Source organism: Ornithodoros turicata, chromosome 2 (assembly GCF_037126465.1).
Source record: "Ornithodoros turicata isolate Travis chromosome 2, ASM3712646v1, whole genome shotgun sequence".
Classification (NCBI taxonomy): Eukaryota; Metazoa; Arthropoda; class Arachnida; order Ixodida; family Argasidae; genus Ornithodoros; species Ornithodoros turicata.
Window position 1 is genome coordinate 146,279,364 of NC_088202.1, and position 27,456 is coordinate 146,306,819.

Here is a 27,456-nt window from a genome sequence, read left to right on the forward strand (position 1 = left end):
TGTACACTTTTTCGTTTTTCTTCTGAAAAAGATGGCCGTGAGCCACTTTATTACTTTACTACTGCACTTTATTAGGTGGTGGTGGCACTAGTGAAAGGGATCGTCGTTGCACAGAAATATCCCGTGTCGTGAGATGTGCATGGCAGCACACCAGATCTTCCTCTTTTAAAATACTGGCTTGTCGGCTCTGCATATGCCATTATAGCATTTACTCTGCAACAGATAACATTAATAGAGAATTAGCAGAACGTAAGCATTGTCGGCACAGCAGATAAAGAGGAATGTGTGTCGGAATTCAAAGGGGGAACAGCTTGCCGTGCATTCTCCAGTTATCATGCTCTCTGAAAGAACGTGGCTCACGATGTGTAATTCCTTTAGTTCTAGCGAGCGTATCTGCCAATAAACAATGTCATTCTAAAAACATAATGCCCGTGAGTAAGAAACGTTACGATACGCTGCATTCCAGTTAGCTAGAGATGGGGGACATTTTCTGACCCTTAGACAATGAAAGCCGTTGAGACACCGTCTACCTCCAGAAAGTAAAGTAAGTATTTCACGAATTTGATCTCAAGTTATGAAGCATAAGTGTAAAACGCGGTTACATCAACCGACGCGCACCTTCGACTTTATGATGGGAATTGATGCTCTGAGGCTGGAACACATATGAAGGATGAATACATACATCTTTCATGTTCATTTAATGTTTTACTGTGAGGGGAGCAAAAACATGCATCGAAAACCGGCGCGGATACCGCGACGTCACGGCGAGCAGTCGGGAGTCGGTGCGGATGTCACGTGCTTACCGGGACCAACAGGTGTGGCGGAGGCTCTCGTTTCGTGTGACGTCATATCTCAACGCTGAAGTTGGTTTCAGGACTCGTCTCTTGGCAACCATGGCACCAATGAACATACGAGCATTTCTTTTTTTTTTTTTTTTTGTATACTGCAGCGTGCAGGATAATGTACGCATAATGCCATGAACTACAAATAAGAAAGTGTCACAACCAGTTTTGGCTGTTAATAGGTGTATAGACTTCTCACATAACAATCTAGAGCCCTCGCTTCGTGCTCATGAAAGAGTCAGCTACAGGGAAGAGTAGCACCAATGATTCAAGACAAAAGGGGTATTCGCAGACCTACGGGGATTGGAAAAATAGCGCATGAGAAACGCATGTAATTTTTTTTTGCACGACAAGGCCAAATTATGTGAAAAAAAGGTGCACAAAGTTACGCTTTTCTGTTTCGCCCCTCCATCCCGCAGTGTCTATTTACCTTTTGAAGTGTCATACTTGACAGAAACAAACTCTAGATTTCTGCGTTAATTTCAGTACTAAAAAGAATCCGGAGCGACATCGTCATGTTATATAGAGGCTAGAACGAGCTTATGAGCTACTTCGTGTTTCTATATCACAGCTCGGAAATGGCCAGTCATGTTCATGAGCGCAATAATAGGTTGTGGAATGATGACAGGAATTCTGCATTTTACTTTGATACCTCCTTTCTTGTAATTAGTAGTGTAGTGTAACCACGGCCTACTAGATTATAACGATCATGTCATAATCGGCAACCCCTATGAGGAACCCGTCCGCACAATCCGCTAGGGGCGCTATTCATCGGCCCGCGAGATCTGCATCATGATTGGACAATAGAAATTTGAATGTTGAACGCGCAGAAGCGGACGTATGACTACCGTAGCAGACGTAGCGTAGAATGATGATGATAATGAACTTTAGATTGAGACATCTTCCGTGGAATATCCACCGTTTGTACAGAAATACTAAGGTAGTCTGAAGTACAAAGTATTGTAGAAGTTGAGGAAGCAATAACGGGAACGATGAGTAGCGCCACCGCTAGCTTCCAAATGCGGCGCTGGGAAGGGGTCCATATGACGTGGTCGCTATAGTCTAGTAGGTCGTGAGTGTAGCATATTGCGCATGCTTTCGTTCCTATGTTTTCGGAATACTAGTGTCCAAATACGCCCTGGCCGGCCAGAAAGGTAACTGGACAGTGCTTGCTATACAACACAGAGGCAAATGAAACAGCGTACTCCACTGTGGCAGGTCATTCCATCAAGCATTGGATACCGATCCGTTGATCCAGTGATGGTTCGACCCCCCGCGTAGTACTGGCATCCTGTCAAACATTCCTCGGGGTTGTTCTGAAAATGTGGAAGAAGTACGATGGGATACAAGCACAAAAGAAATTTGCCAGGTTTGTCCTGAAACTTGGGTTCATGTTTAGTCACTGACGTCTGTAGTTTCATCATCGCTACGACCACCACCTTATTTTCACTGACACCACTCTTCTATAGAGGGCATTCTAGTCTCTAAATTCGTTAATCTTAGCATCCCTCGGCTGCTGCAGCAGTTAATTCATGCAGTGTTATACAAATGCAAATAAAAAAGGTTCTGGGCCACACAATTTTATAGTTCTCATATTTTTTTTAGAATCGAGACGTGGAGGCCTTTGCACTGGCATGCAATGTTTACCTTTCAAACGCTCTCACTATTTTTTTTAACCCAGTGGTCCCAGTACGGAGCTACACCCGGAACTGTTTCGAGTCTCAAAGTAGAACACCCTGTTGACGACTCTGTCATTATCTCTGTCACCGATGACGTTATAAGGAGAACTCGTTCTGGTTAGCCTGTCAGTAGGGATAGAAGGGGCAGCTGAATTATAAACCGAGCCAGGAGAAAGGCGTTTTCAGAACCACGAACAGCCGAGTTGCAGACAGCAGAGGAGTAGCAGACAACGTATCTCTAGACCAATCTGCGAGCGTTCTCCTTAGAGCGTCAGCGCGAGGTTCCAAGCAGATCACAGGCTGGTACTGCTCTTCACCACCGTTGCGCGCGGTCAGTTTTTGCGGCGTACTTTAAATTCAATTCCTGCGGTAATTATGACTCTGTGGTGCGAATTACTTCGCATGGTGCATCTTACTGGCCTACTTAATAGTTTTATAGCAAGAAAATAGGGTGTTAAAAATGACTTCTGTGCTACTTTAATGCAGCGTCTTCTAGGACGTCATCCCTTTCTCTGCGAACGTGCTATTGATGGAATGCCTTTGCGACTACTGGTAGATATTGGTTCCTTACATGATGAGGAAAACCCCGAGACTATGGAGACGACTAAAAGCGGGCACACGCAGACGAAGTGTCAGCGTCGCTTTCAGAAAGCATGTGATGAGCGGAAGCAGGTTCGAGAGCCGTCGTTAGAAATAAGCTTCCTGGAAAGCAGCCCAAAGGGGCTTCAGTACATTGATGAGACTTCTCCAACATGTGCCAGCTACCAGACGAAGGACGTCAGTTCTGGAGCAGCTGTCGGTCAGCGCCGTGCGCAAATCTGACAGCGGTAGACGCACCTAGTTGTGGCTACGAGGCCTCATACCAGCACTAGCTGCCCCACACAGTTACGTGACAATATGCGTCGCCCGAGCAACGGTTCCTCCGCTTATGGTAACATATTATGGGTCCTCCTTGCGCGCCATATTCTGCTGTAACGTTATTTTTTTCTTTCTTCATCAGGGAGATTATGTTTTGACATGAAAAAAGAGGACAATGACGGAAAAGAAGTGGTTTGTCGCGAGTTTCTCTGTAGTAAACCCAGCGTGCTTTGAAAAGGTGCTGATTTATTGCACGATACAGCGTTCCGGCGAAAGGTCATAGACCTTGGGTTACGTGGACAAAAGGCTTATCTCTTCAGGTACTTTTTCGAGAAGAGAACGATGTAGCAAAAGGGTGGTCAAAGATTACTTTTGTGAGCGCGGACGCCACATTTTACCCGCAACCCGCAACAACAGCGACCGCTGCGATAGTGAATGTCTACACACAAATCGCAAACCTGCGCGGGTTCCTTGACGTAAGTGCGATTGCGAGAACACCCACGGCTTCTTCTAGCAGTGAGTCTCGCTCTCTGAATACTCAACGGAAGGCGCCATAGCGTTTTCGTGAAGGTTTCTGAAGGCACGGGTCCGGTGGTTCAGTGCTATACATTTCTGTTTGGCTAATCTTGGCTAGACGCAGGAGTACTTTGCTGAAGAGACGCGGCGAATGAGGATGCTTTGCACACGCCACTTTGAGGACCGCTCTGATACGATGCGGGCACACCTATATAGAAAGTTCAAAACTGCATCTTAAAATGCTACTAGGGCATCAACCGAAACACTAGCGAAAATGCGATGGAAATGGCTGACATGTCCAAAAAACCTCCATGTGCAGAGATTCAAATGCATTCAATAACACGCTCGCGTCACGCATTGCGTTACACATGTGTTCACTGGGCGTCCATGCCAGCAGCGTCGCGAGATATGGGCTACTTACCTTGTGATAGTAATCCCAGTGGATTGCTTTACATTGTTCATTTTGACTTATTCTCTCACCGGGGAATGGTGTGCTCAGTTTGATGAGATCTGTTCTTTTTGCCATATTCTGGCACGCGTTCTTTTCGGAATACCTGCAAAGATGAAATGGTTGCTTGCTGATTTTATGTCATCATGAACACTGCCGCCGCCATTAGGACTTTTAGGAAATCGCAAGCGCCCTCCGATTCCGTTTCAGTATTGCTTTCAGCCAATCAGGTATCAGCAACATGATGTCGCCCACTCCAAAGGAATCAAAATATTGCCTTTATCACGTTTTTGGAAACGTTATCGTGAAGGTTCTACATTTTCCTTAACCTCTCTATTATCATCACCTCAACGCTTTCCCCATGAACTTTCTGTTGCTTCTTCGCCAGTTTTTAGTGTAGCTGCAACGGATCTCACTTCTTTTCGCAAGTCATACACTCTCTAAAAACAGAACTTCACCACGCTGTGAGCCAACCAATGCCAGGAATGATAGGGTTATCGCTTGTGATTGGAAGAGAGAGGGGGCGTACGCCTTTTTGTGGCAATTTGGATATATGAAAATTGCCACAAAAAGGTGTACGCCCCTCTCTTTTCGAATCAGAAGCGATAACCCTATCATTCGTGGCAATAGTTGGCGCACAGCCTGCTATGCGGTGAAGTTCTGATTTTAGAGTGTTCGAGGGTTTGCGGGAAAAGCGCGCATGTAAACATACTGTAATGGGAGCTGGGCAGAGGTTCTTTATCTCCGTTACGGCTATGCGAGGCTCCTCGATGTCATCTCTCCCTCCTCCGTTACACGGACGATAAAGCCGTGACGCCGACTGCTTCAGCCAATCGCCGCAAGCGGTTTCAAGCATGGAATACCACTGCTTTTAAGGCTCGAACCGACGACGACTCGTCTCTACGGCCATGGCCACTGAAAGAATGACTATGATTGGAGGAGACTCATTCGGGGCGTGACGCTCGCATCACCTCGATTAGCGTAGAGCAGTGGGCCGTGCAGACGTTTTTGGCAGCGGCGGTATGTGGTAGAGTTACGTGACGTAGGAAGTACGCCACCCCTCGTTAATGGGGTCGGGAACCTTACACGTTTTATTTCTAAATGATTTATTTTGGCACATTCCCCTTGGACCTACTTAGTTTTCAGCCTACCGTACTGCGGTCATCTGACTTTTTGGCCTTTTGAGATTTAGCCTTCCGATTACCACACCTTAAGGTTCGCTTTTTCGATTTCGGCTCATTTGCATACCAAAATTCAGCTACGGATACTTCAGAGCAGGAGCCCTTTTCTGGATTTTTCAAAGGTCTTTCATTGTTGTCTTCCGTACTCCTATTTTGCTTTTGCCCAAAATTCTCCAATTAGAGTTACTTAATAGATTTTAAGTGATTAGTCATATTGCAGTTACATACTCTCTTCCTGTCGATGTCCGCCCCTGCCGTATAACTCAATTGCAAAAACGCTGCTTGTGATGACGTGATAAGGAAAAAATGGAGACCTGTGTGATCTGCGCTGCTCTCATAGCTGTTTTTATAAACTTTGTGTAAAAGATAAAAATAAACGTACTGTGTACAGTTATAGCTACAGTCACTGCATCAAGAGTTCTTATGCGTGACGCGGTTCCTGACCTTTGCTTCACCGTGCCTTCTGGTGTGCCTCGCCATTTTGCATCGCCGGTGCACAGGCTTCGTCCCAAAAAAGGGGAGGATATATTTATTAGACCAAAGAGAAAAAAGGGGAAAGGTCAGCAAAACGGGACATCGGCTTGCATTACCGTAAAGAAAAAAAGGAACATAAATGAAATTATAATAAAATAAATAAAAAAGAAAATGATTAGGAAATAAAGGATGAACTAACAAGCAGTGAAAGAAGGATCAGATGGATTACACAAGAAGATGATTTAAAACAAAGCTTGAGTTTAATGCGTTGAGGGCGGAGAGTGAGGCATTGAAGAATGAGATTGCACAACTGTAGTTCACAGGTTCGAATTGGGGTTGCATTCACTCCTCATTTCAAGCATCTGATCGGCCGGTCCGACTCAATGCTCTGCTCTTGCTGTGCTGCTTTTGCGACTCATATGAGGCATGTACTCCTCAACTGCCACCTTTGCACCTCCCAAAGAGCAGCTCTGCAGTGTCGCCTGCAATCGAAATCGGCCGTACCATTCACATTGACAACCATCCGCGGCCCTTTGTCTAACCAGATCGACCACCGCCGAGTTCTTGAGTACTTCCAGGCTTTTCTCCGGTATCCCGGAGAAAAGCCTGGAAGTACTCAAGAACTCGGCGGTGGTCGATCTGGCTAGACAAAGAGCGAAACCGAAACGGGGAGTGAGTGCCCACGAGGAGATGACCGCTTGATATTGGCGGCGCCAACGCAGAGGGCGCTAGGAGCGCGCGCGCATGCGTAGCGGCCGCGGAGAGGCGCTCCAGTCACTTGCACGGGGGCTCTCGTGGAGAGAGGACGTGCGGCCGGTCGCTCTGCCGTGCCCGCGCTGCGTCAGTTGAGCCTTGACTGTCATAGGGATCGGACGCACCGTGGCCGCGGGGGAAAAGGTGAGTGATTTGCTGTGCCCGATGTTTGCACGTTGTTTTACAGCGCTCGTGTTAAGCCTTTTTCTCGCATGTTTGCCCTAATGGATAGGCCTTATTCCCTGTACGCACATGTTTAGACTTGTTTAGCGGTGACCCGTAGCGTACCAAGCCTTTTCTCTGTGTTGACGCACGTTTGTGGTTGTCGTCTTGTGTTAGCTGTTGAGTTTCCTAGCGTTGTGCAGTGACGCTGTGGTTAGGCCTAACTGTTTGCCCTAAGCCTTTTTCCTGATGTGTACTGTTTTCTTCGTGCTGTTTAGCAGAAGCAGTTAGGCCTTTTCCACATGCTCTGGCATGCCTAGCTTTGTTCAGCAGTGTTGCAGTTTTACCTGCTGCTAGTATCTTCCTGTTCTTTGTCTTTCTAGCATAGCGTTATGATGATGACACCATCTGGTGTGATGCCTTGCAACTTGGTGCCCACTTGTCATCGATCTCTGCAACTACCGGCCATCAACAAGCAACATGGCGATCACCGGTCACTCGGGTGTTCCGGAGCGGTTTCTTCGCCACAACATCGTTGATTTTCAAACAAATTCTTTCTCTCCACTCTATTTTATCTATTTTTCTTTTTTATGGGCGCAGGTTGCCGCCAACTCACAACTGGTCTGGACACGAGTTAGATGCTCCCCCTAGATGCTCCTAGAGGGTGCTGATCGATGTGGGGGATCTCAATTAGCTCTAACTCCTAATTAAATCTTGTTTAGACAAAGTTGTGAGTTGGCGGCAGCGTGTGTCCATCCCACACTACTTTCAACATTATTAATTTATCTGCTCTAAGCCCTGAAGGTAAATAAATAAATAAATCTGTTGTTGGTGGTGGTGTTGCATCAAAATAACTTACAGTTGCTTTCCAAGATGAAAAAGCCAAATGTAAGAGAAATGTAACATTCAAAAACTTTGTTCTAACACTTCTTCGTGTTAGAAACAGAGTATTTCGCACGGGCCTTAAAGGGTCCACGAGAGATTGTCAAAAATTCTGAGCCCTCGGTGGAGAACGGCTTGCAAGGTAGTATCTGGGTCATATCCTATTTTTACCATAGGATCCATCCAGTTCCATCATGTCGAAACAAAGTAGTTGCTGTTGTTGTTGTTTACCATACTGCATTCAACGCGGGCGCAGCTCATGCATAGAAACAAACAAAAGACCCTTGAGCGGTTGCCTGACACACCCCCCGCAGGCAGACTGACCTCAGCTAGACCTTCCAAGCTAGCCAAGGTCGCCTGCGCTTCTGACGTCACAGCCATTTCCTCCATCGTGTCGGCAGTGGTGCAGTCGAAGCAGTCACCTCTCTAGGCCACGGTTTTCAATGTTTGGTTTATAATCCCGTTGGTGAATGGATTAGCGGTGTACCTGAAGCCTTGACAGCACACTGGGGAAGTGACGCGTGGAAAATATTGCCGTACCTGAGTCACTTAGTTACAGTCACCTTAAAGGGACGGTCTCGTACCCCCTGCAGCTCTCATGATGTGTACCATTCGGTTGTCCTTTGCTGAAAATGTGATACTACGAATTTACCCGACCAAGCACGTCACGGTTATTAAATAACCGAAGTGATACAGAGTGCACAGCCCACCGCGACCTGTGTTGGCAACAATAAGTATGGTTACGTCTCCTTGCGTGAAAGTTACTTGATTGGATGCAGAAATCGTCTGCTTTTTTGCGCTTGCTTGTACACCGGCATGAGCAGAGGACTTTCAGAAGTGACCGAGGACCGCAGTAACTCTCGCGCGTTTTCTTTCAGTTCTCAGGCGAAAAACGCACATTCTAAGAAGTGGCACACTTGCTGGTTTAGAACAACTATGTCAACCCCAAGACACAAGTTACCAGCGGCACGGCCGAGCGTGTTAAGGCGTCCCGCTATTTGGCAGGTAGCCATGGTCATGCTGAAGACTGGGAGGTGGTGGGTTCGAATCCCACCGCCGGCTGTGTTGTCCGGGGTTGTCCCTGGGCTTTCCGAAGGCTTTCTGGACAAATGTCGGCACAGTTCCCCTGAAGTCGGCCATTCTGAATGAAACTTTGACGATAGAATGTGTACAGTACTCGTAAAGATAGTGTCGACTGTGTTTTAGAATTGCCCCGGCTGTACCCAGACCGTCCCTTTAAACAAACGCTCTACGTAGTTACAGATGCAAGTTACTTTCGTAGAAAAGTAGCTAGGTACAGAAATTAGTTACTAAGACTGGTTTCAACACGCCCCCTTCCTATAATACAGATCGCTCTAGACCATAAAGTGGGGATTTTGGTCTATTACACCAGAAAGCACAAGCTATTTAGGTCTCATAAATATGGCACCTACCAATTGGCTGAGAAGGATTGCGAACGGGTTTCGCCGGGATTTTCAGGTGAACCCATTCATCACCATTACTATATCTGTAGTTGTGGTTCAGGTGAAAACAGGCTCCACCCACGAGGCGGCAAATGGTCAAAGAATGACCAACTCTCCCAAGTCTCCCTGGGAGAGTTGGTCATTCTATGACCATTTGGCGCCTGTGCATGCGCACGCGCCTTGAGTCGTGTGTTTTATCATTGGATGTGTCATTAATCATGCTGATTTCAGTGTAAATGCTTTGGCACGCGTACCTGGGAAGTTAACTGATGCCGCGGAGGTAGAATTGAGTTGGGTTTGCGAGGCACCTCTGCTCCTTCGAGACTATTTGTAATAAAGTGCTTAGGAGCTTAAAAAAGTAAAAAAAAAGGTAGGAAGACAGCCTCCTCAGTGTTTCCTACATTGTTAAGACAGAACTTCACCGCATAGCGCGCTCTTAGTCAGCCAGCATCCAGAATAACATCGTTCTGCCTTGTGACTGGTTAAAAAGCAGAGGCGTACGTAAAGAGAGCGAGACGTAAAGGCGTACTTAGATGTCACAAAAAGGTGTACGCCCTGCGCTTTCCACATACCAGGAGTAATAACTATAATTCTGGAGAATTTCCCCATTCATTATCACTAACTTATTTTTGTTGTTGTTGTATCATTCTTTGCAATGTCTGGTCTTCAGCGTGCTATGTGGTGAAGTATTCTTTAAGACTGCACTCTCACAACGGAACTTCGCCGCGTTATTCGCCAGCCATTGCCACGAATCATAGGGTTACCCGTTCTGATTCAAAGAGCGAGTGGGGCGTACGCCTTTTTGTAGCAATTTGGATATATTATAATTGCTAGAAAAAAGGCGTTCGCCCCCTCTCTGTCTCTCTCTCTCTTCAAATCAGAAGCGATAACCCTATCATTCGTGGCAGTGCACTCTTAGAAATGAACTTCACCAAATAGCACGCTCCTAGCCAACCATCATCCCGAATGACAACGTTCTCGAACCTGATTTGTTGAAAACGGGAGGCGGAGCCTATTCTGTGCCGTGCATAATAGGCATAAAATAGACTCCACCTCCTGTTTTCAACAAATCAGGGGCGAGAACGTTGTCATTCGGGATGATGGCTGGCTAGGAGCGTGATGTGTGGTGAAGTTCGTTTTTAAGAGTGTGGTCGGCGTACAACGTGCGATGCGGTGAAGTTCTGTCCTGAGAGTGTGTACTGCAAGAAATAAAGGCACAGATCTATTTCACAGAACGTGTCTTACCCCAGTGCTGATTGCATCTCCACCAAAGAACACGGAGAGAAAAGGTTGGAGGTGTGCTCATTTTCATAGAATGACATCACATATTTACTCCCTCGCTGGCAGTTAATGTTGTTCGCGTTTGCACCGAACCTTTCCCCGTCATACTGGGATCCCATTCTGAAAAAGAATCGACGACACATTTTAAACAGAGCGTTTCACCTAACGTGTTGAAAAATCGCATTGAAAATATGTACTTGTCTGGAAACATACCTCTCCTTGCTTGTAAACGTCATTTGTTCGACAGCGCCACCAATTTGATGATACCAATTGAGAAGACCAATTACGTCTGTGTGTCTACTGCTGGGACTGTTATACAGGGCACGCCCTCACAGTCCCGTTTGTAACTCATTGAAACTCACAAAGAGTAAATAAAACCTGAAACCTAATGGAGTCGAGCTACGCCCGAAAGACACGGTCTTGATGGGATTACGATGGTCCCTGAAAAACGCGCGACATTCGGTCCCACTTTGTCTTTCTTTTTTTTTTTTTTTATGGGAGGCAGTGAACAAGTGCCCCATTCGTAGAACCCAGCCCTCCCCTTCCGATTTGTTTCGGTTTCAGTGTGTTTACCAACGTTACGATGACGTTTCTCCGGTATAGAGGTCTACTGCGACGCCATTTCCAGACGCCGTGGTTAAGGCCATTTATCTCACTACCATACATTCCCTACTACAATGGTAATAGCTGGGCGACCGTTTCGGGGCACGGACGCCGACGGCAAAGCTCCGTGTTCGTTCAAGTGACAGTCCGATCGGAAACATATGTCTGGGAAAGCACCGCCTTACGATTTCTAATACTCCTGACAACAACTGCGCAAAATATTTCAGAAGGAAGATTTCAAGAAAAAAGATCCAAAGGGAAAAAAGATCCACAGGGAAAGAAGATCCACTAGTAGATATTCTGTCCCTATGGATCTTTTTGCCGCATGGATCTTCTTTCTCGTTTGGATCTTCTCTCCCTATGGATGTTTCTTCCGTATGGATCTTCTTTCTCGTTTGGGTCTTATTCCCTCCGTCACGTGACCACGTTGGAACTTCTTTGTGTTGTACAGTTGTGGCTCGTATTGCGACATGGCTCCTTGCATACATTTTTTTCCTCCTAAAAAGTAATGTAGTGTCTATCCACGGCATGGTTTGTATTCGCCCCTGCCTCCAGCCAACATAGCATATCAGCTACGAGCTCTTCAAGCCCTCATCACAGTTTTAGCAACAACAGGGCTTCTGCGTCAGCTCCGAACATTCATCATCATTCACCATCTTCTCCCCCTCAAACAATCGGATAGGGTGCCGCCTCAGCACGAAACATCCCACTACGTACGAGATAGCGGCATCTGGTGAAGATTGAATTTTTTGAAACTGAAATTTTACTGTTTTGAGGCTAAAACAAAGCCACAAACGGTACTCACAAATATGCCAGCAATCTGACTGTGGAAAGCACTCCTATGTATGATCCCGGGATGTCCGGTCCAATAGCGAGGTTGTTTTCTGTACATATTCCACCTTGAGTGAGTGCGCGTCCTGTAAAAATAATCAATTCCCACACAAGTGGACGAGATTCAGCTAAAGTTCTCCATCTCACCTCCCATACTGAAAGAATGGCTAGAAAGTAAGCGAGTGTTTGGCGCAGGTTCCTAATGACAGACCCAACATTCGGGAACGTCTTATATGCGCGAGCATTAGAACAGTCCTGCGAACGAAAACGGGGTGTCGTCCGCCGGTGTACAGAAGAGTGGAATGGGCGTCACGCGGGGGAGCTCGTGAGGTAGGTGTGAGGCGGAAATTCGCTGTATGTGTAGCTTGCGTTTGCTCTTGGGCACGTTCGGATATGCCGAACGCCTTCGCCTAGGCTATGCGGCGACGACGTGAACTCGAAACAGAGGAACAACGAGAGTGTCGTTCGGCAAAGGCACCTGAACGAGAACGACAGAAGCGTTAATGCGTCATTAGAATCCCCAAGTTGGAAAATCGTGACCGTCTGATGGATGTGTGAAGCCTCTGAGAAAAACCTGCCTCCTCTTCCTCCCATACCCGCGTGTTGCGCATGCGCATTGGTAGATATGACCTCTCTCTCTCTGGCTGCGCGGCGAAGGGACAACCCGCTGTGGACGAAGAAGGCTGGCGTGGCTGTTGTGGGGCTGTATAGTTAGCGGTAGAGACACTAAATAAGCTACGCGTAGCTTATTTAGTGACTCTAGTTAGCGGTAGTTTGCAACCGTTAGTGATAGTTAGGGGTGGATAGATGTGGATGGGGATGGACAGTGGTAGTGTGTGGGTGGTAGGTCGGCTGTAAACGCAGAAACAAAAAATAGAAACAGAATATGACTAAAGCGGATGCATTTTTTCCCAGGCAGGACTGCAATCTCTCAGTAGCCCTCGCTCAAACTTCGGAAAAAATTAAAGATCTCCTCTCTGTGACCCGCTGGACCTTTTATAGGTACCGTAAAGTGCATGTACACACACGTTATCTTGGCGGCGCAGTTTAACAGCTTCCTACTTGTGAAAACAGCACAAGCTACACCCCGGACCAAGGAACGCTATAAATATGTTTAATTTGCCAGTAAATGTGCAGTAAAACGCCTCGGGATTATGTCCGGGTGAAAATAATCCCCAAATCGTCGAGCAACAGTGAGCCATGTTCCCGACTGGCTTGCTGCTCGTGATGACTATGCAGCCGACTTCTTACGTTTTAGACACAGTGTTGCGCGCGTAGTTTTACCGTCGTACTTGACGAGCAACGCGCATTTCGCGGCGACTTCCACACAGTGTTGCCCGTAATTTTTAATTTTATTTTTCTGCAAAGTTATGAGCGCAAATGCGACAAAAATTGTGACGCAAGAGTACCGAGTGCTCAGGCGATCAAATAGACAAATTTTCTGACATTGCAAATCTACCGCTTTAAATCCTTTAAATTTGTCGTGTGTGGGAGGTGCCCTTGAGAGCTGTGTTTCAGACCTTCTTTGTGCGCGTCTTTCTTTCCCTAGTTTCGAGTCTTTCGTGCATGGGCTTTAGAGGGGTTCACTTGTCGGACTCTGTGTCAGAAATGCGATAATCAAAAGTGCGTCTCATAGTTTCCGGATAAAACCGATTCGGTCGCGTCCAATATCCTGCTTGCTGCGTGCCAGACATGCGGCTAAAAGACCACGGTTTCGACACTCACGCCAATGGCGCATTCCATACGGAGAGGCCCACATGCGGGGCGCGTCCATAACGTCGGTTGCGCCCCCGCTGTCGGAGTTGACTCTCACCTCAGTAGACAGTCGGACTCCTTCGAGCATCCGAGCAGCTCGTTCGGACACGATATCTATTCGTATCGATTACTATAAAATGTGTTATGTTGCTATAACCCACTTTGGATAGACTCCACTCCTGTTTTGGGGCAAAATGACAATCTTGACGAAACACAATCGCACGCGAAGTCTTCGCACCCGGCCAGTGGGCTTGCAAAGCTGGTTTTGCCGTTCGGTATCATCAAGCCCGTCTGTCTATTTGGTAGAGTTCAGTATGGGATGTTCCTAACATAATGAACCTTTTCTGAGTATGCGTAGGCGCATGCGCAGCCACCTGCAGGCGACCGCCATCTTAGACGGGGGGAGATTATCTGCTTCGAGGTTACGTGAACATGAGGTGGAATTGTAACATACTAAGCGAAACAAATATATTTTTTATTCCGTAGCGCCACGTTTTTTTCTTTTTTTTTTACTACGTATGAAAGCATGATCGGTGAAGGATTCCACAGACCTGCGGATGCCTCAACAGCACGTACCTGGGGTTCGTCTCATTACTCCCCCAATGCTCTTTCTTGTTTCGTATCTGAAATATGTTGTCAAAATTAAGTAACAAGCACGTGTAGTCACTCATACATTATAGTCGCGTAAGAAGAGCAGACAAGGGTTCAGGGTTCCTCTTATGCTCTCAGAGTCTGATTGAGCTACTGGAACATCTGACTGGAATACACAACGCCACAAGCTAAGGCTTTACAACTTTCTAGACTTGCTGATTTTTATTTTCAAGCGCTTTGGAGTAGCCGGCTCCTGTGTTTTGTATGGAGCCACGATCTCCATATTTTCTTTTTCAACTCCAACTCCAACGTTTTATACGAAAGGCACAAAATTTAGGGACCTATGATTTACGCCACAACCAGACAATTCCCTACAAATGTTGCAAACGAAAATTTGACACCTTTTCAGATTTTGTGCCAATAGACATATCCCTGTTGGTAAACAGACGACGTCATAATGTTCGGCAACCCCACCAGTTTGGTAGAGCTGAACTATGCTCCAAGCTAAGGCGAGAACAAGATCGCGCCCGAAAGCCACGGTCTTGAGGGTGTAGAGGAGGTGGTGTTCCCCTACAGGCGCAGTGGCGCGCGGCAGCAGAGGCACGTCGTCGTCGTCGTCCACAGGCCGCCACATCACTCTCCCCCTCAGACGCGGAGTGGTGGTGCATGCGGTTGAGGTCCGCGTCGATACCATGGAGAGGAGAATGAAGACGACTCGTGGATGGCGGCAGCGCGATGATGACTAGGCACACGCCTTCTGCTTGTGGCTGTTGATGCAGCAGCAGCGGGATGGCGGGAACAAGAGCGGTGCGATCCGGGCGGGTTCCAGTGATGAGATGTGAATGCTGAGTGCTTTACTGCTTGTATGCTTGAGTGGTTGCCGATTTTGTCGAGTGCCTGCTGAGTGCGTTCAGCCCTTGTTGAGTGCGCTGAGCGCTTCTTGAGTGATAGCTGCCGAGCGTTGATTGTTGCTGGGTGAGTGCGTTGCTGAGTGGGCGACAGTACCGCGACCGGTACGTAAGCGTGGATGCTGTTTCTCGCATAGAAGTGCCGGGGAGGACCATCATGAAGCAGGTGGAGGCTGGAAACTGAACTTGCTGTGATCTCCCTGCGGGTCCCCGTGCGACTTGCCTACCAGGAGAGGGTTCGCTGCTGCTTCGCTGAAAAAAAAATAGGATGATGAATGGCCGAATTACGCCGAACATGGTGTTCGTTGTTCGCGTCACAAATGTTGAGGAGGTAGCGCTTCGCCTACATGAGTCCTGACCGGCGATGATGAAATGTCCCAGATGGTCGTGGTCTCACGCTAGGACGGTGTTGGTAGAATTGGCTGGCAGGCGCAGTGGCAGCAGAGGCACGTCTTCATCGTCGTCCACGGGACGCCACACGGGGTCCCTGATAGGGGTCCCTATGCGGGCTGCCATCACACCAAAATTTTCCCGAAAATGGCGGCGTAGCTTGGAACTGGCGAAGCGAGGATTTCGTGACAATTTTTTTTTTACAAGTTACTTCAATTGTATTTATTTTGTGTATTGTATTATTGTATTGTATTTTGTTACGTGTGTTTTGTGTACATTCTGTTGCAATTATCTTGCAAATCACCATTGAATTACGCTCCAGTGTTGCTGTTTTCCTGAAAATAACATATTTCATCGTCCTTCTTAGGCCTAGTAAGGACGCAGGAGGCAAATAGCAAGAAAAACGCTACGGATGGCCAAAAAAATTCGTTTTATGACATATTTTTATGCATATACACACCCTTGCCCGTTCTCGGATCAATCTTGTTATATTTCATAGTTAAAATACGTATAACCGCTAGTCTGTTCCAAAAAGCGGTTCTGCCTGCCAATCAGTTCTGCAAGAAAGCACTTGAAGCAGCATTGGTCATGAAGCTCAACAACTGGGTGGAGCTCCAGGAATAGGCAGGTCCCATTAATGGCCACACCCCCTTTTTAATATACGACTCCGACATTGGGGCGAGTCTTGGTTCCCACGCTGTTCTCGAAAAATAGCATGCGTCCCCGAAACCGAAACACGAGGTGCGTTCTGGGCATGCGCCCTCTAATATCGACGGCAGCTCCAAAGCCTAAGGTTCCCTATTCCAATGGTCTCTATAACGTCTCTTGTGGGCTCTGATGATACACCCGAACATTTTTGTGCGCGTTTAAACGTTATATAGTGACCAAATGTCCTGTACAGACACCATATTTCACTCTTGAATGCCTTTTGTTGATTGCTTAGTTTCGAAACTTTGTCGGTCATGCAACTTTAATACTAATTGGGAGTGTATCTTACACGTAAGATGTCCACATTTTCCTGGCGACATGCAACAGCTGCTGCAGATTAGGGCATCCGTAAGGTAATTGGACTCGTAAGGTATGTCAGCCTATTTGTGTGGTGACATGCTGCACGTTCCCGCCGCACGGAAGAACCGCCGACAATTTCGAGCGACCACCTGGGAGTTCTTTTGACTTGCGCCAGAAATCTCCGACACGCGGCGCCGGAAGCAATGTTTTCCTCACCCACAATGCCGGTATCGAAGGACATCTTTCTTGCGGTACATGTATATAGCAGTGTGGTATGCCGCAGGATTATACTGCAATTTGAGCTAATTCTTATGGACTAGGTTTGGTAGATGTGGTTACCATTTCGTTGTCAACAACACGTGACACGACATGACAAGACTTACGCAGTCAGGACGAAGATCAGTGGAGCCACGTCTTTCAAATATGCCGGAGAACTTTCATTTTTTACGCACTTCTTAAACTTCTCCAGCGATGTGTCAAGGTTAATGTACTTTGTGTAGCGCGTCTGTCGAAAAGCTGTGTATTGATGAAAACCGTAATTGAAGCAGTCATTTTCCACAGAGGTGTCCTGCAGAAATGTTATGCATGATCAGCACATTGTCAGTACCTACAAGTGTAATGTTATGTGCAGAATAGCGTTCAGCTAGTTGGTGTTGGCACTGGCAATAAATATCCCGTAATACGCAATATAAAATACTTACGTTCAAAAGTGTGATGTTAACCAAATGCAGCTTTAGATTTTGGTGCGCAGACCAGAACCGGAGGAAAACCTGGAAATTAACGCTGAATGTCATGCGTGCAAATTGGAATGTGTAAATTTTCCGCGTGAGTTACCACATATTATACGCGAAAGTAGCCGTGACAGTTCACGAGAAGTTGTATTATACCGGGTGTTTCAGTTAAATCCCCGGGCTAAATAATTCGCGAACGGGTGCACCAATCCACGAACTTTCTTTTTTACAAGTACCTGTCCGATACCACCTACAAGCTGCACACCGTGTGAATGAGTGGGAGGCGCTCATTCTTAAAATAAAAATGCAAATGAGTTTCGTCAAAAAGCGTATCTTCTAAAGCAGGGCGCTGTCGGCATTAAAATGGGTACTACCCCTTTTGGGACCTTCAGTGGACACCTTTTAGAGAAAAATCTGCCACCGAAGCGGGTCATTTGTTGCAGTAATTAATTGGTTTCGGTTTACGTATTTTTGTCGCGGCTGGTCGCGGCGAAGCGCAAAAGGGTGTATTTCATTGGTGTAATTCATTAATGTAAGGACGTAATTTATTGATGGATAAGGGAGTGAAAGAGCGTCCTGAAAGAAAGTCCTTTTGCGCTGCACTGCGCTGCATTCGGTCACAATTTTGACAACATTAAACTATATATTCTAGAAACCGGGCTTAGATCCACACGTGACAGACGTGATAGGGAGTCTTATCTCATATACAAGTTCAACGCTCTTCACCCGTCCGGTATCAACAAATCACAAGGCACCCTAGAAACACTTCACAAATAAAATGTGCTTTTCCCTTCTACCTCCATTATCATCTGTTATGTTCTGCATGGCCACTGCTTTCTGCTCTCTTTATTGCATGCCACAACTTGGTATTACAAATATATATATTAAAAAAAACTTTGCTCGTTCTGGAATTTTCCCCACGTAACCACTAACCTCCTTATCTTTCGCTATGCTTGCCCATTCTTGCCTGTTGTCCCGTTTCGTCAACGTGTTCGTGAACCTTCCATTTTTCTCTAACCGGTCTCTAGCCTCTAGCCTAGATCACTACGTTCACATAATCCCCTCCACACTCTAACAAAGCAGCCATTCACTCCGGCCGTTGAAGCCCGTACGGACCCTTTCTTCCCTCCGGGCTGTTGACCCACAATTCGCATGAACCTTTAAACACGTCACACCTAACCCTTTAAATACCATACCAATGAGGAGGACGGTGCCCAGAAGAAGAACAGTCTCTGTTCGAAATATCGGCGGCTTCTGTCCTGAGGCAACTCCCTTCCTACACTCTGTACAATGGTTGCCCTTCAGCGTGCTATGTGGTGAAGCTTTGCTTTAAGAGTGTATCTAACAGCTCCAAGCCAATGTGTTGTGAAGGCACATCCACAGGGATGCCCTTTACGGCAATGTCACCTAGTAAAACAGGGTGGTGGCGGCTGTGCTCGTGAAAGGGCCCGCCGTTGTCGGCCTCCTACGCATGGACGGCAACTGGTAGCCGCAGAATGGCTGTTCTTGGAGTCGTCTGCGGCGATTGACTGATGCAGACGACACCCTGTCTTTATACGTGCCCTTCTGCACCGCTTCCGTTTTGTTGCCAAAATGACATCCGGTTTCGAAGCAAACACGCTCTGCGCCAACCACTATGCCGATTGGTACAGTTATCGCTTCTGATTTGAGGGGAGAGAGGGCCGTATACGCCTTTTTATGGCAATTCAAACTGCCACAAAGAGGCGTACGCCTCGCACTTTCAACAAATCAAGAAAGTGAAAGATGTCGTTCTGCATGGTGGCTGGTTCCGAGCGTCCTTAGTCGCGGAAGAACCGGAAGTCTTCGTGGCATCGGAACATACAACATACCCTTCGGAAGTTCTGACTGGGGCCTATCCATGTTTAACTAAGAATGTCATGTATACGGGGTGTTTTTTTTTCATACAGATTTTTCATTTAAAAAAACTAAAAGGGCTAGGACATGCCGGAAATACAACGATAACGGGAACCTCTCCCCTCTATCCTCTCTGAGGACGATACTCCTCCTCCCGAGCACCCACATCGAGTCTGCTGGCACCCTTATACTACAGACTCACCCGCTCACCGCACTTGCTCGCTATGGCGTCACCCAGCGCCATCTTTATCTGGCGCGCGCCGAGCGCGACAACAAGCAAGCGAGCTGGTGAAGGTTCGACGATGGTGGCATACCTTGACTTGAGGGAACGAGAGGACACACGAAGAAGTAGACAGGACGAGGCTCAAAACCAGCGTCATTGCTGGTTTTGAGTCTCGTCCTGTCTACTTCTTCGTGTGTCCTCTCGTTCCCTCAAGCTCAAGGTATGCCAACGTCGGCGAACAACATCTCAATTCTGATGCTTCGATATTGTCTTTGCCCGACTTCTTCAAAGTCATTATGCAGCGCCTTGTGTCTCTAGGTGGCGCTGCCTATACACGAGTAGCGCACTCTGGAGGACGGCGCTGACGTGCACTCACGCCGCGAAACCTGCTTACAACGATGTTGCGAGGACGCGCGCGTAATAAACATTCAGTTCGTAGTTGTTATTATTATTTATTCAGTTCCTTCTTGGATCTCCATGTTTGCGGTTGCCTCCTTTCTGAGCTATACGTTTAGCCGCGTACCACAGACAAAGGAATAAGAGGATGCTTGGTATTCGTCTGAAAAGTTAATCTGTAATTGGGGTCAGTCGAATGATTCGGCTTCAATTTTACGGTTGCATGAACGGCATAGTTTTTGAATTGTAGTCGTAAATGTCAGGTGTAGTCGTAAATGTCTGTAGGTGGTCCTAAAGGTTATGTCTTCAGAGCTTTTATTAGCTTTCTCGGACGCAGTTAATACTCCTCCTGCCCCTCGATTTTCTTTGCTCGTGAGAGCACTTAGTACCCTGAGGGCACTTAGTACCCATGTGGCGAAGTCGCCATATTGTCCTGCTCACGCCTTGCATGTAGCACCATTTTGAATTACAAAGTTAAAAGGTATCCGCTTAAAACGCTAAAAACGTTAGAACGTAAAACATTAAAAGGTAAAACGCTTGCTCGTTGTACCCCACCAGTCAACGATTTTCGGCAGTGAGGAAGCATTTTTGGCGTGCGGACGGAAAGTGTTCTGTATTGCAAAAAAATGCATCATCCACAAGAAAATTCTGCAGGGAATGCTAGCTTGCAACAGTACCTACAGAACGAGATCATGACTGACGGTAACATAGGCTGGATGCACCGAGCAGCCACCCCCGATCATGCGATCCCCATCTGTCCCCAAACGCCATCCCTCCTCTGCCCCTTACTACTGAACATTGTTGTTGAGGAATATCACACAGCTCTTCTGAGTTTCGTTTTTTTCTATTTTACGCATGTTGTTATTTATTTTCGTCCGTATTTCCTGCCACGTTATTTTCATTTTAATGCCCTCTTCGTTTCCTATATCTTTAATAATTTTATAACTACACTACACACTGACACACATTTCTCGGAAATGAGCCAGCCGAGTTACGTCGTACGTACCGACTTGAAGAAACTGAGCACGTACTGGCGCGCCTGTTGTGATGTGTTGAAATGCCTCGTGTGATTGACATCCGTGTAGACGTGCACGCCAAGGTTCATACCAGCAGGAAAATGCACTGTAGGAGCTGAAACAAACAGGCGGCGATATATTTGTTTTCTGCCGCTCGGCGCCGACGGAGCGGCTGAAGTGCTACTTCCGATGTAAGCAAATAAACAGTTGTTCTTTGTTATTAGACGTTCCTCTTGTTTCCTTTATTCAATGTAGCGGTTGAAATTCGAACCAACCGGAATTTGTGGGCAGTAAAATTCCAGATTCATGCGGAAATGGAACAAGCTTGTGAACTACAGTGAACCCTCGTTAATATGACCCTCGATAATGTGACATTCGCGCTTTACGACCATACTCCTAGGGAACATTGCAGTGAATCCTCTGCAAATCACCCCCATTAGTATGACCAAAATTTTTGGGAACGACCATGTTCATAATAATGAGGGTTCACTGTACACTTCAAGCAGGCAACAGAGAAGGAATGTCACGAGTAACTCTTCTTACCAGTATCCTGACCACACCCAAGGACGACGCTCCTCGCTGTGAAAGAAAAGACAAAAGAAAAGTCTTAGTCAGTATGTTGGCAGCATATGTCACTGGGATTGGCTGTGGCACGTTACGTCACGTCGAGGACGACGTGCCTATGCAACATTTGCTACGCCAACAAGCTATTATTCGAGTTTCTCGCCGAATCGACGCCACACAGCGGTGAAACTCGGGAGTAGCCACTCCAGGTACACACGGCCGACCCCGCGTACACATGCGTAGAAGTTGCTGCTTTTCGCATGAATCGCTGAGCTGCACACGTATTTTGCTGTTGAAATCATGAATGAAGTTGTGGCGGCCGTGGACGACGATGAAGACGTGCCTCTGCTGCCGCGCGCCACTACGCATGGCAGCCAGTTCTACTGGCACCGTCCAAGCGTGAGGCCATGACCATCTGCCCGCTAGGACATTCCATCATCACCAGTCAGGACTCATGTAGAGGGACACCACCTCCTCTACATTTGGTGGCCCGAACTACGAACACTATGTTCGGCTCAATTCGGCCCAGTACCATCCCAATTTTCTGCATGACCACATTCGAAGCCATCACTGAAGGTCCGGTGCACTTCTTCCGAAGAATCGCTAGGCGACGACGTCAATCCACCGTGGCTCACTCATCGCAACACTCGGCCGCTCAACACCATGGTTCGCTCATCCACACCACTCAGTTCGCCATGGTCGCACACTCCACCTCATGTCGCCACATGCTTCGTGATGGCACTCTTCGGGCTTCCACCAGCGGCACCTTCACGAGCATCACGCTCCCGTACCGGTCACGGTACGCGGCTGGCGGCTGCGCTGCCCATCCACATCGTCATGACAGTCCCAAGAACGCTGCGCGCCACGCCTTCCCACCAGGCTTCGATACAGGGTTCTGGCAGCCCCTCCAATTGCTGTCAAGAGGCACCGGCAGCAACGTTCCACCGGGGACCCGCACGGAGGCCACTGAGTTCTACTCCCGGTCTCCCCGTGCTTAATGATGGTCCTCCCTGGAACTCTCCTTGGCGACAACACTACGAGCTCAACGCTCGCGAACTGGTCGCGGTTCTGTCGCCCCACTCTCTTGATCACTTCGGCCTGCCCCTGGAACCCACCCGGCCAGCCCTCGTCCGCACCATAGTAAGCACCTCAAGCGCAAGAGGCCAAGACGCCAAGCCCAGCCGTCCCTCGTGCACGTGCCGTCGTCATTCTTCCCATCATGATATCGACGCGGACTTCAACCGCAAATACCGCTCCGCGTCTGAGGGGGGAGTGATGTGGCGCGTCACTGCGCCTGGCAGCCAGTTCTACCGGCACTGCCCTGGCAGTTCTACCGGCACCATGAGGCCATGACCATCTGCCCGCTGCGACATTCCATCATGACCAGTCAGGACTCATGTAGAGGGACACCACCTCCTCTACAAAGTAAACATTGCTGGCTACGACCAGCGAACTAAACCAAACTACTTTTGTTCTGTGTCACAATGCAACTCTGCGCGCCGAGGGGACAGCAGTTTGTCTTTGCACGCAGGGAATACCGCGAACTTTGACACATCCTCGGAAGAGATGGATTGAGCGACTCAAAATCAGCAAACCTGTTACATCAGCAATACCTGCGCGTACTAATTAAGTACCACTGCGTAACGAGAGCCCTGCCTTGTGACATTTGCTTTTCCTCGCATCTAATGAGCGAATTCCCGCTCGCAACATGTGTGCTGTTAAGTATATGGCAAAATTTGAAGCAAACAAAGGGTAACGATGAATACACGTCATCGTGATTAATTTTCACTCTATTGTCTCCGGATTGTGACTCTTGGAGTTCTTTCTTTTCTTCTTTTTTTCTGAAGCATAATTTTGTGCAACGCATGTCAGGAAGGGGAAGCAAAATCTTGTCTAGACAAAACAGAACAAGTTTGTTTCAAACTTAAGTAGACATTATGTGTAAGAATGCCGTATGCCAAGTCAGTCTTGTCAGTCATTTGAATCAGCTCGTCAAATCACTTGGGAAAGAATGCAGAAAGAATGCGACATCTCGTTGAGGTTTCCCCAAAACATGCGCACCAGTGACAAACGGGTGTCTCAACATTACCGTGTAACTTGTAAACTACAATCGTACACGCGCTACACACTTAGAAGATGTTAGCTGTAAGAGAACTCGAGCACAGATGTCGTGTGCTTGCATGTGTCTCGCATTCCTGCAGCGCAGGACACACTCTGCTTGCTATTTCGAATAATTAATAATTGGGGGTCTACGTCGCGATGTCACAGCAGTCGGTGTGTGGATTGCTTTTGCCCACCTGAGGGTTCTTTGACGTGCGATGAAAGCCCACCACGCGGCACCCCGTATTTAACGTCCCTTGCGGAAGATGGCCTGCCTAAGCAACTTGTACCCTCGAACAGGATTCGAACCCGCGATCTCGGGATCACGAGTCAAACACACTGCCGACTGAGCCCCCCAAGGCCTCTACAACATTTGTGCCCCGCTGCGCCAATAATGACGACACAATGCTCAGTGCTTGAACTACTTTTGGTAATCACTTAGGGTCTAGCTTTATCGGAACCAGACTTAGGAACCAAATCGATTTGAAAAGCTTGCGGTATTCCCACAATCATTTACGCGAACTGAGCACAGTTGTGAAATATCTCGCTTGAAAACGACGGTGAAATCATAAAAAAAGATTTTCGAAATTTGAAAAAGTCTGGCTCCCACCGAACTTCGATGGCAGTACTTATCCTTCCTTTCTTTTTTCGGCCAACGTCACCGTGCATTACTTATACCGTTCCTGCGCTGTTTTCCGAGTCTCACGGAAGCAGATGACCGTTGTTTCTTTCCGGCTGTGCCACGAGTAATCTCGTCCCCAATCTCTTCGGCCATTGTTTTGGTCCGGGAATGTAACGCAGCGGCTACGACCGGCGTGGTATACTTACTACTTGTCCGCTCCATGCAGGGTGACGTAACGCGTTGGCCTTCGGAAGGGAAAGTTTTTGAGACTCCCGTCGACATTTCCTTTTTCGGTTTGATTGCTCGCTTATTTGAGGAATAATTCGTCACACGGAAAAGAGACAAACTTTAAACACCCACTACATAGCTTTTTTCCTTCACAGTTCTCACCACTGCAGTGCTTACCACCGTATAGTCTCTGCACCAGAACACACCACAGTGACCTGCGCTATGAACTATATTCATCGCGCGCCTTTCCAAAGCGGCACTGAGGTTTTTGTGTTCTCACGCACCGGAGGAATAGAATGTGTTGTGCCTAGACGAAGTGGCATGAAGACAACAGGAGCGACGGAAAGAGGCGCTGTCTCCATTTCGATCAATCGTTGTCTCTCCAGTAACTACTCGGAGAGCAGATTCACTGCCTCTTGACAACATGATCTCAGCCGCTGTGCAGGACATCCTCCGCCTGTTCGTGCCTTGTGTGTGACCTTCGTCAAACTATGGTGCCATAAAACGCTGCTGCGAATTCGACGCCGCGACACACATGTTGCTGTGATGGGGTTACTCCCGCAACGGAGCCTCGGCCATTTCTGAAGTTTTTCTTTTTTCACTACGCTATGTGAGCTTGTGATGAACAATACGAGTGAAGAACATGAACCACGTCACGCGTAGGCGAATATGGAAAATACGCAACCGAAGTTGCGCGTTTTTGCCTTACCGTCCCTCATTATAAACGCATGTCAGGGAATATGTCCGAGATTCCGAGATTTTCCAACAATCTCGTTTACATGAGTGGAAAGGGTTCTCTCTCTCTTTGTCTTTTCCTCTTTTTTTTTGTTTTTGCAAACGAGGCAAATTTGCGACATTTTATCTGGACACTCGCGATACCTAGAACCTCGAAGATAGAGCATACAGTACAGCAGCACATTGGCAATAAGCGCGGAAAAAATTAACTGTATGGCCTTAGTGGTTACGAAGATACGAAACCTGAAAATTGCGAGGAAGTGCAGTGCTCTAAATCATTAGTCTTGCAGAATATTTTTCTTAAAAAACAACAATAAGATATTTTCAACTATTTCCTCCCTCAATGTGCTTCCAATGCAGTAGGCTTCATTATATATATATGGGAACGGAAAAAGTCTGACAGGTCGACAGGACCACCCTGCCTGAACCTGCTTTAAATCACCCATGTGCGAAACGTCATGATTACCCGGATAAGTTAACACTAACCCACAAAACCCAGATAAGTAAACAGGTGAAATCGTAATCAACACTTTGCAGGTGAAACGGAACACCATCAAAGCAGTTCTTACCTAATAATTGCATCAATAGAGCGAATGATACGATAACGGACATTGTGCTTCTTAGACGTCCTCTTCAACATCTACGTCTAGCATCACTTATTTATTCCTTATACGACGTTTATTTCTCTTCATATGCAACGTCGTTTCCTTCATTCTGCGTACTAATTAAGTACAGCTGCGCAACGAGAGCCCTGCCCTGTGACATTTGCTTTTCCTCGCATCTAATGAGCGAATTCCCGCTCGCAACATATGCGCTGCTAAGTATATGGCGCAATTTGAAGAGAACAGAAGGTAACGGTGAATACACGTCGTCGTGATTAATTTCCACTCTATTGTTCTCCAGAGTGTGACCTTAACATCCTGCGAACCGTCTTAGCCTTTTCAACTGCGGGGATTAAGAATACGTATATCGTCACGTTCTTATGACATACGAAGCGTAATCAAGTAATTCCGGAAACTGTTACAATGCCTGAGAATGGTACATAAATTACTTTCCAAACGTAAGTAAATTACTATTGGAACTACATTTTTTATAAACTTACACAAGTAAAACTGCACGCTCATTGCAAGGCGTAGAGGGCGTAGACCTAGTTTCGCTAAAATCATCCATGAAGGACATTCAACAACCCGTAGAACGCATGCGTCATGTCATTGCATGCCACAACTTTGTATTACGAATATATATCTCACACACACACAAAAAAAACGCTTTGCTCGCTCTGGAAGTTTCCCCACGTAACCACTAACCTCCTTATCTTTCGGAATGCTCGGCTATTCCTGTCTGCTGTCCCCTTACCAGCTCCGGTGGCGCAGCGGTAACGCGTGCGCTTGGAGACTGGGAGGTCCGCGGTTCGAATCCGCGGGCCGGCTGTGCCGTCTGGGGTTTTTCCTGGGTTTCCCTCAGATGTGTAATAGGCATATGCCGGCACAGTTCCCCTGAAGCCGGCCCATAGACGCAGCTATCCTCCCCCCGAGCGGATTCCGCTCGGTCTTCCACTTCACCCTTTCCTCTCCTCCTCTCCACCACCTTTCCCTTCCCGAGAAACATGCCGCCTAATCAGGCAGGTAGACCTCTCGGGTTCCTCCCAACGACACTCCTCCTCCTCCTCCTCCTCCTCGCTGTCCCCTTGTTCATGGACATCCCATTTCTGTTACCGACCTGGAGCCAAGATCACACTCTAACAAAGTGGCCACTCGCTCCGGCCGTAAAAGCCTGTACGGACACATTTCTTCCCTCCGGGGCCCACAATTCGCATGAACCTTTAACACGTCATACTAACCCTTTGAATACCATCTCAGCGCGGAAAGCGACCATCCTAACCACTATGCCACGGGAGCTGGTGGAGTGCTTGTAACGCAGAGGAATGAATCAGGGGAAATGCAGCAAGTTAAGCGCGAAATACAGTGAACCCCTCGTTAATATGACCGCCACCGTTCCCGCAGATTTTGGTCATAAAGCGAATTGTCATACTAACGAGAAACGCACAATCCGCTGACATCACAGACCGCTTCGTTCCGGCCATTCTTAGGTGCACAACAGCAGCAGCAGCAGCACAATGTGGTCTGGTGGTCACTGCTGTTTTAAGCACCACAGTGCTTTGGTAGTCCGAAAAGCACTATGAGTAATTCCGAGGTCAACAACATCAGGAGTCATCCCAAACCATGGCGCCCAACTTCAACACGTGTCACCCTCTGCCTGAGGTATGTGTGTAGCCTCTCCTTGGGGTTACTCTGCGGGTCATGTGACGTGGTCATAATAACGAGAAGATAATGCCTGTGAT

At 47.5% G+C, this 27,456-nt stretch overlaps 1 protein-coding gene across 1 annotated transcript; it reads right to left on the reverse strand.

Annotated features, from left to right (window-relative positions):
* LOC135386325 (uncharacterized) lies at nt 1-25,802 on the reverse strand. Its single transcript, XM_064616168.1, has 11 exons — nt 25,685-25,802; nt 21,410-21,445; nt 20,857-20,981; nt 17,327-17,395; nt 17,009-17,193; nt 14,305-14,351; nt 11,948-12,059; nt 10,504-10,659; nt 4,317-4,449; nt 2,048-2,158; nt 1-213 (listed from the first exon to the last, which is right to left on the reverse strand). Exons 1-11 carry the CDS (start codon nt 25,725-25,727, stop codon nt 166-168), a joined length of 1,065 nt encoding a protein of 354 aa, XP_064472238.1. The 5' UTR covers nt 25,728-25,802; the 3' UTR covers nt 1-165.
* Nucleotides 25,803-27,456: the final 1,654 nt, after the last annotated feature.

Bases quoted from the DNA above. Each gene is read 5' to 3' on its own strand.
- LOC135386325 (XM_064616168.1), bottom strand. From the start codon at position 25,727: ATGTCCGTTATCGTATCATTCGCTCTATTGATGCAATTATTAG. The intron at 21,446-25,684 runs GTAAGAACTGCT...TTTCTTTCACAG, and splicing joins TCTATTGATGCAATTATTAG to CGAGGAGCGTCGTCCTTGGG. The intron at 17,396-20,856 runs GTACGTACGACG...GTTAATTTCCAG, and splicing joins TGCTCAGTTTCTTCAAGTCG to GTTTTCCTCCGGTTCTGGTC.